The sequence below is a fragment of the Merops nubicus genome, unplaced genomic scaffold (genome assembly GCF_000691845.1).
Source record: "Merops nubicus isolate BGI_N331 unplaced genomic scaffold, ASM69184v1 scaffold15034, whole genome shotgun sequence".
Lineage (NCBI taxonomy): Eukaryota > Metazoa > Chordata > Aves > Coraciiformes > Meropidae > Merops > Merops nubicus.
Genome location: NW_008605019.1, coordinates 110116 through 122447, shown reverse-complemented (window position 1 = coordinate 122447; position 12332 = coordinate 110116). Strand labels below are relative to the sequence as shown.

General features: G+C 47.0%; 1 protein-coding gene across 1 annotated transcript in view; it reads right to left on the bottom strand.

The window, feature by feature from the left end:
* The window catches only part of PITPNM2 (phosphatidylinositol transfer protein, membrane-associated 2), a 36626-nt gene that overhangs the window by 8542 nt on the left and 15752 nt on the right, over window positions 1–12332 (bottom strand). Inside the window, exons 9-12 of the mRNA XM_008939215.1 lie at window positions 11883–12053; window positions 9099–9248; window positions 3990–4154; window positions 1–143 (exon numbers count right to left, since the gene is read on the bottom strand). The exon at window positions 1–143 is cut by the window's left edge and continues 1 nt beyond it. Coding sequence (XP_008937463.1) covers window positions 1–143; window positions 3990–4154; window positions 9099–9248; window positions 11883–12053 — 629 coding nt within the window. The remainder of the gene's footprint in view (window positions 144–3989; window positions 4155–9098; window positions 9249–11882; window positions 12054–12332) is intronic.

The window sequence follows — 12332 nt, the reverse complement described above, 5'->3', positions numbered from 1 at the left end:
CAGCAGGAAGGAGACAACATCTGTGGACTCCCAGTAGCTGGCGTGGAAGAGGTGTGGCAAGGCGACCGTGGGGAAAGCCGTCAGGGCATCGGGACAGTAGAGAGCGTAGTCGATCCTTTTGGTTCCCCACCACTTGGCAGCAACTAGAAGCAAAAGACTCGTTCAGACAAAGGGGGTTCACATGCACACGCCCTCTCCATCACCAATGGTATTTCAGGGCTCTGGCTCCTCGCTCCAGGCACACCGGGAGGTTGCTCCCTGGCTGGTCACACTCCTAAGAATGAACAACCAAGCCAGGGCTCAGGGTTTGCACAGACCAAGGGAGGAACAGAGAGGGGCACCAGCACTTGAGCTCTCCTTCGTTTAAGCAAACAAGGTGGCACTAGAGAGCAGGTATTAATTGGCCGTTAGTCCAGATCCCAGGGAAGGGGTCCAAGGCTCAGGTGCAACGAGCCTGGGAACCCATGTGCCAAAGCATAAGACAGAAACACACCAGGGAAGGATGCGTGTGCTCTTCCACCACAGGACGTGGCCAGGCCATCTCCAGCCCCATTTTCACCTCCTTTAGCTTTCACCAAGGAATAGCATCCAGATACTGGCCATACTAAAGAGGTTCTGAATACAGTGATCCCACATGAGTTGCTAAAAGGCACCACAAGTCAGGGTATAAGGCACATGCTGCTGGGATTTGTGACTTCCCAACAAATCCTTGTTTTCCTCTCAGGCTACCATGTTGCAGGCAACTGAGACATCCAGCCCAGCCTCCCTACAGCACAGTCTCTGCAGTGGCCAACAAGAAAAGTATCTGAGAGCACCAGGACTTCATTGCTCTAGGGACTGAAAAATGTACTGGGATTTTGGGTGGGCAAGGTTACAGACAATGCAGAGGGGTTTCTCCTTCCAGGAGTCACCAGCTCACACACAGGTGCCCAACAGCCACCCACGGGACACCACCACACTCCAGCAGTGCCCTGGACTCTGCCCATGCATACATCCTTTCTGATTCCCCAGCAGTAAGCACGTCTCATCCCAAGGCCTCGGACCCAAAGCCTTGGGGTGCTTTCCCAGCAGTGAGGAGTCCTCAGCCCCCATGTGCTCCAGCCTGGAAAAGCAGCCACGGAAAGAGAAGATGGATCAGATCAAGAGAGCAACAGGAGGAGCTGTGTTTGCGTGCAGGTTGCAAGCTGGGGCTTTGACAAAGGCTTTCTCAAGGTTGTCTGTACTCTGTGACAATGTTCCTTTTTCATGGGCTTCCAGGAAAGCTGCCAGGTGTAAGGCATGATCCAACAAACTCTTGTTGAGAGAAATCTAGCTAGTGATGAGCACAGATGCTGAACTGAAAAAATGACCCACCAGCTCCTTCCAGAGGCCTGTCAGAGCTCCCACCACAGCAATGTGCAGAGGCTTACATGGCACCAGCACATCCCCATGGCCCAGCCCTGAATGCCCAGGCCACCCCCATCCTAATGGCTCTGGCTTTTTTGAAGAGCTATGAGAAGGAGGAGGAGGGTGTTGATGGATAAACATGGCTTTTCCAGAGCACACAGGCACCTCCTCACATAGGCACTTCCTCGCAGCCATTTCTGACTCCCTGTTTTCCAAATCAGCAGCTCCTGGTCCCAACCTTTCATTTTGCATGCAAGTCCCCAGCTTGGGTAGCTTCAGATTCTGTGTAGGAAGCAGACAGGATTTACTCTTCCATGCTCAGAAGACAGTGGTGGAGGCAGAAGTGTTGTTCCCACACCTCTGCCCAGAAGAACTCCTGCTCTTGCCAAGATGTTAGCCGTGTTATGATCGATCTTCAGAGCAAAGTGACAGAAATACTTGTTAAAATGCAATCAGAAATTGTAAGTGCCTCAGTGAAAGCGCATGTTGTGAAACTCTGTGACTATCAAATGAGAGAAGAGGTCGGCCAGAGTGGATCTCTCCAGAATACCTGTCTTGATGTCCAGGTCGGGTATCCGAAGAGCACAGTCTGCAGCCTGACTCCATGGCCCTTTGAGCTTTCTTCCCTTCGAAGGGATTTCGTGTTTATGCTGCCTACGTCGCTTGGATGAGGTTTGGGTAGGGGATTTGTGAGGGAGAGCAAGTTGGGACAGAAGGCTAAACCCTCTACAATGATTAAGGTGGTGTTTGGTTTCTAAAAAGGAAAATAAAATTAAAAAAAAAAGCAGACGTCACACTTATTATTACGGCACACAGAGGCAACACCGGCTTCACCCTCCAGGAATCCGCAGCGCAAGGGAAGCTGTGTCCCAGAGCGGGCTCCGTGGTTATGTGGTGCCCCTCTGGACTTCCTCGGGCTCTGCCTGTGAACAAGCTCGGGCCACATCCAGCCCTCAGCGCCATGGCCTCAGGGTACCACCGAGGGCGAGTGCGAGCCAGGGCCAGCCAGGGCCAGGGCCGGAGGACACGAAGACAGGGCCCATGCCAGGGCCGGACTCTGCAGAGCTCCGATGGCGGGGAAGCGCGCGGAGGAATCTGCACCAGCCAGAGGCGAAGAACCCGGGAGGGGCGGGAGGGGAGCCCAGGCAGGGAGCACCGCGTGGGCCGGGCCCCTCCGTCACCCCACGGGCCGCAGGCCTCACCTCGGTGTAAACACCTTCTAAGGAAGGTTTCCCGCCCCCCGCGGGCATGAGCCCAGCACTAAGTGGGCCGGGCCCCTCCGTCACCCCACAGGCCACAAGCCTCACCTCGGTGTAAACACCTCCTAAGGAAGGCCCCCCGTCCCCCGCGGGCGTGAGCCCAGCACTGAACAAACACTCCTGGCCCAGGAGCCTTCCCCCCGAGCAGACGGGATATTTGGGAAGCGCTGGTAAGATGCTGCACTGGGACACGCACACGAGCACGCGTGGGGAAGGCGGCGCTGGCTGGCGGGTGTGTGCTGGGGAAGAGAGTGTGTGTGAGAGCACAGGCAGGGTACTGCTGCTGCTGGGCACCGCCTCAAACTGGGCAACAGGCTCCAGCACACCCTGCTCAGGGCACAAACCTGCAGCAACCAACACGTGCCTCTGGACCTGTCATTAACCTCAGCAACTGATTACAAAGCATAGCCTCGGGCACCAGCCATGGAGTATCTCTAAATTTTTGCCACCTTCTGGGACAAGAGTTTGGGCTAAAGTGTTTATTTATTTTTTTTTCTGTGTTGGGTATTGTTCCTTGTTTGGTTTTGAGTTGTTTGTTTTTGTTTTTTGTTTTTTTTTTTTCTTTAATTTGTTTGGTTTTTAAGCCTTTTCCAGTCTGAGTTTCAGAGGTCCCTGAGGACACTGAGTGTTCACCTCACACCTCAGCTGGAATGAGGGGGCTGAACCGTTAACAAAGGCTGTTGTTCTCCACTGTATTGCCTGGAAACTTATAATGGTCTTGGAAAAAATAATAAATAAAAAATCCCTTTTATTCCTCGTTCAGCTCTGGAATACAGGTCCTAAGTTGCTGACTCCGAGCTGCCCTGCAGGCTACGGAAGAGCTGTATTTCTAATGCAAAGTAGTAAATAAATAGCACATATCTATTCTTCCCTTTCAGCATTACACAGGGGCTTACTCATCCCCATTTTTGTGGACCACATTTAAGTGATCTGCACCAAGCCACATCCTGCATTATCAATCTGGTAGCGCAGATCCCTACCCAGTTCTGAACAACTTATCAACAGCAGCACAGAAACATCCCTTTGGATTAACACTCACCACATCCAGCAGCCAAATGCTGCTCAGAGTTATCAATTGTTATTATATTTTTTTGGAATAATTTATCACCAGCATGGTCCAAGCACACATAACACAGCGGTGGCCACTATTATAATCAAATAGATCATTTGTTCCTCCAGGGGATATGACAACACATCACACTGACTACAGCAAAACCGGACGAGGGTGGAATAATTCCAGCTGGAAGGTATAACCCCAGACAGACAGACAGAAGCTGCATGGCTCTGGCCCTGGGAGAGCGGTGCGGCAGCGAGTGGTTGTCTCGGAGGGGGTGAAACACTTACTGTTGGCTATGTTGGAAGCAGTGTAACTGTCTGCCATTCCTGAGACCTGGCTGGCAATGCTGATCTCACTGGCTCTCCGGAAGCCCCTGAACTGAGGGGCTGAAATGGGGGTGGACAGGGACGTGCTTTCCATGAAGACGGCACCATGAGACTGAACAACATCTGCTACAAAGTTGAAACAGGGAAATCAAAATATTAGACCAACAGACAAGAGGCTGGGCAAGATGAACTCGAGGGGAGGAAGAAGGCAAACAAGGCTGGTAGGTGCAAGAACCTTTCAGAACTGATTGGAATGAGAAATACATTTCATCAAGAGCTCTGATTTGAAAGGAAAGCAAACACCACAGCAGGCAAAGAGACATGTGGCTGGAGGAGCAGTCTTTGATTGAGAGAAGCAAAATAAGTAGCTCAAAAAAAACAAATCCAAACCTCCAAAGAAAAATCCAGGCAGACTTACTCAAGCAACAACAACAGAAGCATGTGTCATACATACAGATGTGAATATACACAACTTAATATATTCACATCGAGACAAAATAATCACGGTAAGGAGAACGTTCAAAAAAAACATAGAATGGGGATATTTGCTTTCTTGAAATATTTAGACTTAAATGATCATCTCCAAGATAGAAGCATTAATGAAAAAAAACCCAAACCTTTTCATGCCTGGCAGGGACTAAATTTGAACTTGTATTTTATTGCTACTGGATACAACCAATGCTTGTTAAACTAAAGGAAGGGCTACTGAAAGAAGGGAGGCTGGTGCTGAGCACTTACACCTGCAGTCGGTGCTGGCAGAGCAGGGAACACTCAGTCTCTGAAAACAGAGCTTCCTTGGTACAAGTACAAGTCTGGAGTTTTAGATCCCAACCTGAGGTTTACCAAATGTGGCCTAAGCCTTTAGCACATAAATAGAGAAAGGGAACATTTAAAGTCATGCTCAAATGGACCATATAAATGTATCAGAGGGAAATGGACCTAAAATGCTCAGGACTGGAAAACCAAGAGATGCTGAAAGTCATGATAAATCTGTGCCTTTCAGATTTCTCCCTGTAACAATGAGCATAAGAACATCCACTCCTCCATGGATGTTACGTGACTGAATTAAGCACCTCTGGAACATCCCAAGACCCTGCACTGTAGGGAGTTTGTAACACTAATACCCAGTGCTTCAGAGCAGGCAGCACCAGTATGACACCAACATGCAAAAGCAAAGCTACTCACTACTGCTTCAACGTTGCCCATCTCTGCTGTACCCGAGGAGCAGCATCTGAACTTTATTCCCAGGTATCAGACAAGGCACAGATTTGTGCCCAGCCAGGCAGGAGATGCCATGGGGCATGTCAGTATGTTATTCCTCCACACCAACAGCCTCCACCTATTTCAGCCAGTTTAGATATACTTGGGTTTAACCCCAGCATGTGGCTGACACAGGGCGTTGTTTTGGCAACTGGGTTATTTTAATATAGATCTTTTTTTGCTTGGGGCTACTGATTTGCTTCCTCCGATCTCTCAGTTCACAGCAGCAGTGTCTGTGCCCACACAAATCCTGCTGCAGTGGAGGGAAAGGGAATGTCTGAAGCAGAAAATGTGTAGCTGTGTGTCAGAAGAATTCTGTTCTCTGCAGGGAAAATCAGGCCACAAGCTGCTTTGTGTAAAAGCTTTGTGGACTGCAAGATCTGAGCCTTAGCGGGAGCCTGACCTGATGATGAGCTGCACACACTGCCCACGTTGTGCCTGAAAGGCCATTACCAGCATCACTTTCTCAGCAATCTCTTCTTTTCACCTTGCCTTGTGCTTCTGGCTGTCAAGGCTGCTATCAGTATCCACAACCCAGCTTTCTTACCACAGAAAGCACCACCACAAGCAAGAGGAGACAATTCAAGCCCAGGCTGTACTGAGAGAATGTGAGCCAAGCCAGGAGCTGCATTCAACCCCACAAAGGTCTCAAGGGTAAAGGGTCCCAGTCCTGCATGACCTGGGATAAGCCTCTCATCTTTTCCCTGGTTATCCCTCCCTCTCCTTTCCCTTGCCTGCACAGATTGTGAGACCCTTCTGTGCTTATGTACTTGTGTCACATCAGGTGGGTGCCCCAGCATGGCTGTAACACAGATTATGAGCATCAGTTTCCCTGAATTTGGTCAGATGCAAGGAGAGGTTTGGCTGTGTCTGTGCTAGGAAAAATGCCAGGTTCCAGTTTAGCTAACACCCACCAGCGAAGCCTGAACTTCTCCCTTAAACATAAAACATCTGTGGGTTGAATTAGGAAACAGCTGGAAGATGTGCTGAACATTACAGCAATGCTACACTGGAGAAAAGGCTGGGCCAAATGTGGTGCTGCCTGGGTCGTTTATGGCTCCAGCTCCATTAGCATGTCTTCATTTAGCTTGGCCTGAACCTTACCTCCTTCTTCAAGAACTCAGAAAGCAAGCAGAAAGTGAATAAAAGAAGAAACTGTGGTATTTTTGGGCTTGCTCTTTTTAGCCAATCTAGCTTTTCTGGGCCTGAGTGGGAAGTTTTGAATACAATGAGTTTGAAACAAACACACCCAAGCTCAAGAGCCCTTCCAACATCACCCTAGTGTCACCAGAGGAATAATTTTCACTCCCATAAAAGCCTAAACTGTTTTAGCATTACTGAACTGTTTGGTTTAGCATGGCCCATGTTGGTGGCAGGAGTCTGCCCTGCAGAGGACAAAGTTCCACCCAAGAGCAGTGCTCCTGTGCTCCAGCTCCCTCGGGTTGCTCTCATGTTTCTCCCTTTTCCCAAGCAACACACCCTCTGCCCCTGAAAAAGGACAGTTTCTAAGTAAAACAAGGGCCAGGAAAAGGCAGGGCAGGAAATGTGGACAGAAAAGCTGTTTTATGCATCACTGCCACTTCAGCCAAACCTCCTGGACCCCAAAGCTGCAGTGACAGTGACTTCCAGATGAAACTCTGGGACCTGACATGCAGGAAAAAAACCCTAACAACAGATTTCCTAAACTCTGCACTCTTAGCACCAAGCACCTTGTGCAGCACTGTGCTTACAATTTTGAAACCAAGGGGAGTGTGACCAGGGTGGAATGTCACAGATGCTGCCACGGTGGCACATGCTGACCCCAGCACCTGCACCTGCTCCGAAAGGGACCAGTCTGAAGTCTTCTGCATGGCAGAGGTGGCATCACAGCCACAACTTGGGCCCTGAGCATCACAAGGAGGTTTTTCAGGCAAGCATGTCGAGCCCAGGCTGAAGTTGGATGGCTGGACCAATCAGGAATTTCATCAAGATTAGCTGTTCCTTTATGTCACTAGACAAGGACAGAGGTGCCCCCAGTTTACTGCACTGGCTTTATCAGAACGAAGAAGCTTCAGGAAGAGGAAGCTTGGCTCAAGCAGTGCCCTGAGCACCCTCTCTCCCAGCAAAGGACCTGCTGCTGCCCAAAGTGCAGCGTGCACACCTCGGGCCAGTTAAATGAACTGAAATTTGACTGCGCTTCCACAAGAGGTGACAGAAGAAGCAAAATTGCCTTTTTTTCTCCTACCTATGGATCTTTAATACCTATTCATTGCTATGCCTTTTCATTTATGGACTCGTTTGTCAATGTTCTTAGTAATTGTTTCCCAGTGAGTGAAGGGCACTGGGCCATCCTCCTAATGTACTGCTGGCACTGCGTTAAGTCCTTGGGGTATCTGTGGCACATTTCAGTATGTGCTGTTTGCAGGCTCAGCTGTGGCACCGAAGCAGGAAATACTGAAAGCAATCAAAAATATGTCAAGTTCAATAAAAATAAAAAAAATTAAAAAAACAGAAAAGCCAGCCAGCTGTTCAGCACAGGCCAGACCCTGCTTGCATTGGAGCCACTGGTCAGTGCTGGGCACTCTGCAGTCGCTACCCTGAGATCAAGAGCAACACAGATTTATGTTGTCAGTAAGTTTTTATGGAAATTTCTCACAGTCCAGTGGCTGAACTGGGATTCAGCACCTGCTACAATCAAGCCAAGCACTGCTTGGCCACACTGTGCTCTTGACACACAAGGTAAAGAACAGAGAAGCTTCTAAAAGCTCTGTCCTGAGAGCAGGAAATATCAGATGACAGCTAAAGGGCATTTCATCAGTGACCTCCGAAGTGATTAATTAATAGTGCCAGATCCTTTCCCTCTGCTTTATTACAGAACATCACAGCACAGGCAACATGGCAACTGCACACCTGAAAAAAAAAAAATCTACATCTTCAAAAAACAAAGGGAGAGACTATCTGCAATCGTCAGCAACGTTGCCATCCTGTATGACCACATAACATACTGCACTGCTCATAACCAGCAAGGGTCAGCTTGTTAAAGACAACAAGGCAGCAGAACCAAGCTCTCAATGCAAAACACTGAGAATGGAATGAGAATGGGCAACTAAAAGGGGTGAGAACAGGCAAGTAAGACACGTAGGAAAGAAAAAAAACTAAACCAAAGTCAAGTCTCATTAAAATCGCAGATGTAGCACCAGCCACAACCAGAATAAATGAGGCCATGCAGCATTTATAATGGAAAATAAGGCAAAACAAATGCATCAAACCTTGCTTTTAAGGCAGAAGTCAAGAAATTAACTTTCAAAAGCCAACATGTATAGCCACCTTGGGGTCTGAAAGCCTCAGCCACTGTATTCAGCGGAGCCACATGGAGTGTCCAAACTCAAAACAGTCAAAAGGACAGAATCTGGCCTGAGACAGACATTAATTAGAATTCTGGGCAAGGTGCAGCAAGGCTGACTGCTGGGAGCTGCACAATGCAGACAACCAACCCTCTCCTCAGTGATCCTGCTGCAAGCAGGGCCACCCAGGGACTCTTTCTGTGCCAAAGCCTTTCCAGCAGCACAGCCACTGCAGACGGACAAAAGTCAGCACATGGCAGCAGAGTCTCCTTCTAGTATCAACACCAGAAAGGGACAGTTTGTAACATCAACTCATTTTTTCATGGAGGGTCTCCCAGACCCAAGCCTGAACCCAAGTGGTTACCTTCATGTGGCACAGCCTGAGACACAGTATGAAGATTTCAACCCCAAAAGGCAACAGTAGAATCTCCAAAAATCACCCCAAGTACCCAACACCACAGACAATACAAAAGTGTAGATTACACACACTCAGCAAAACCAGCACTTTTATTGGAAACATCTTGCCAATTCAGAACAGGAACGGGGATACTTGTTTCCATGAAGCTGTCCTGGTGCTGGAGAGCACCCAGAGGGCTACTTTCCATGAGGAGGATGGGATTGTTCTGGATTGTCTCAACTAGAAGCAGATGGGGAAAAAAAAAAAAACAAAACAGAAGGACAAAGAACAACAGACATGTGGCCACAAAGTGTTAACATAGAAACAGTTACAACTGAGCACTTCAACTATGAGTCTTCAATGAAAAGACAACCTTCAAATAGAGTAAAAGCAACAGAACATGGGTGACTTTCCAAATAGACCCACACCAGAGAGATAACTGGTAGCAGAGGAGAGCACAACAATGGCAGTTCAACAACCAGCTTCTCCAATGAGCCAAAATCCATAAATATCCAGCAGATCCAGAGAAATCTTTTTACTATGAGGGGAAAAAAAGTATCCTGTAAGGGGAGATTTACTTGGATCAGACTCACAGCCTACACAGTGCAGAGCACAGGAGTAAGCAGGGATGTGAATTTGATTTCCCTCTGCAAATTGGTTGTAATGAAAAAAGGACCCAAGATTTAGTACAGATGGGAAAAGGGAAAAAAAAAAAAGTCTAAGAGGCTTTCTGAATCATGGACTTTAAAAAAACCTAGCTATCTGCAGGAGGAGGTATGCACAAGCAGTGTTACAGAAGGTTTTGTACATAACTGATTATAATTGAGCACCTGAATTTTACGTGATCACCAAATCATATAGCTTAATTAGGGGAGCAATTAACTTTCCTGGAGCGCCCTACAGTGAACACTGACTTCAGCAGCAGCTTTGCAAATCATGGTTACAACAGTCCTCCTGTGTAAGCCACAACACTGAGTTTTTGACTCTAATGGAAAGGAATAGGCTGTTACTTTACGATAAGCAAACGAAGAGGCTTTGTCTGACAGGACAGGAGAATTTAAAACTGTTTCTCTGTCAGTTTGATTCACCAAGGCAGCGCAGCATCTCTTAAAATAACTAGGCTCAAACCTGGAGAGGGTTTCAAAATCACTCTACTCTTCTCATAGTTGAGCTAATTGCTGCTTAACTCCTCTCCACTACATAGCAAGTGTCTCTCTAAACACAGGCAACTCAAAGGTCTAGGGAGGCACAGCAAACTAATAAGATCTCTGCTGTTGTTCAGAATCATAATCAGAAGGCAGCTTGCTCCATGTCAACAGGGTCTCTACCTCTGGCTTCTGTGAGAACTAGAGATTTGAAACATATTTGAGAGGAAGAAAGAAAGATGTTTAGGATTTTTTTTTTTTTTTTTTTTTTAAGAAGCCACTTGCAGCTGCTACCTAGAATACACCCAAAAAGCAAATTGCTTTTCAAGTTGCTGTAGATTCCCCAAGCTGGGGGACTGGGTACAAATGTAACTGTGGGTGGTTCTATTTTTAAAAAGTGTTGCAGCAAGATCTTTGCTAAATTTGACAAGTGAGTGGGGCCTGCAGAAAGTATTTTATTCACTGTATTAAACATGGGGTTTAGCTTATGCCCATTTTACAAATCAGACCTCCAGATTCAGCAATTTTAAAGAGACTGATACATAGGAGACCACTGCTTGGAATTTTCAATTTTAAAATGATGCAGAGCATTACCAGTATTATTCAGCTCTAGATACATATTCCTCTTCACTGAGTTCTGCATGATTCAAATACTAAACAAATGGAAAGCTACCAGAGCTTTGGGGAAAAAACAACCACCAAATCTCAATCTTTCTAGCTGGGGGCTTTGATATTCTGCTCTGGTTTGCCAGAATGATTTCTTGTCTGCTGCAAGTCTAGTTTTAGAGTATGGACTCTTAAGTTGCAATGTTAACTTTAGGCAGCCATCCACTAACAACCTCTAGCAAGGAAAAAATTACAGTGCAATTGTTCCTCCTGCCCCAAAGACCTGACCCTGCAAGGAATCAAAGTTTTAAGTGAAGCAGAAAGGTCAAATTTAGTTCTGCACAGTGGTGAGCTTCCCTGAGAGCTCCTTGCAATGAGAGCCTGCACTGAAATGGCAACAGACCATGAGAGTCCAGGCACAGAAGTGAGGTGAAGATGGGAGGAAATATAATTTCATTTACTAGATCAACTGCAAGAGCACTGATGTGATGGGAGCTGAGGCAGGGCATGGTCAGGACACAGTTGTTTAAAATGCAACCCAGGAAGACAGAAGGGCATCATGAACACAGCCATTTTAAACTTTGGTACTGATGCAAGTGGAGTGGAGCAAGTGAAGAAGCCACTGATGGCAGAGGAATCTTGAGTCTCACTGGCAAGGTGGCAAGGGCAAGGCACTGTCACCAGCCCACTCTGCAGTAGCCTGTCCCATGAAAAAGCCCAGGGTGCAACCAAGTAGATCATCTCATTATCTCACTGTTGACTCTGCTTCTTTCAGTCTTCACTGGCCTTCCAAACATCAAAGTCCTAAACTCTGCCAGGTTAATCATGTTTCATTCAGTCCCAATCACAAGCAGCAGCTTGGGTGTAAAACAGGGACCTTCACAGAGAAGTCACCAGAGCATGACTCTCAGCAGCTGATGGCCTCTGTGTGACAAATGAAGGGCATATGGGTCACAAGGCACCAATTCTGTTGGAAGAATACTACTTTTCTGGTAAATCAGGAGTAAGATTAACATTAACAGGGGCCAACCGTCTTTTTTCTCATTCCAAATTGCTTTGATAATTTCATATAAAATGTGAATAAAACCCTTTAGACAGAGAATATGGATCCACAGTGACTTACCCAGAACAGCAGAATTGCCATCACCCAGTGGGAACCTCTGGTAACGAGGGATATTAAAGGGGGGCAAAAGGTAGAACTTCCTCTCCAAAAGAGGCTCAAGGCGTGACGCAGATGGGTCTGCAGGGTGGAACAGGTTATAGACCTGCTGACAAGCTGGTCTGAGCTGAAAGACTAAAAAGATGAAGAAAAAAAAATCCTCAAATATCAAAAGGTTATTTGTTAGAATACTGTAAATATTTGCCTCTAAAAGGACAACTGTTGGGTTAAATGAAAGTGCTATGGAATGATCATCTCCCTCATCTTCCAGTTTAGTCAGCTGAAACAATTTATTACAATATTTATAGACTCAAGAATTGTCCTGTAATTTTAATATTTGGAAGTACATTATGAATCCATTATATAATCAGTACAGGCTAGAGCACACAGTGATCTGTTTCCCCACAGTAAAAT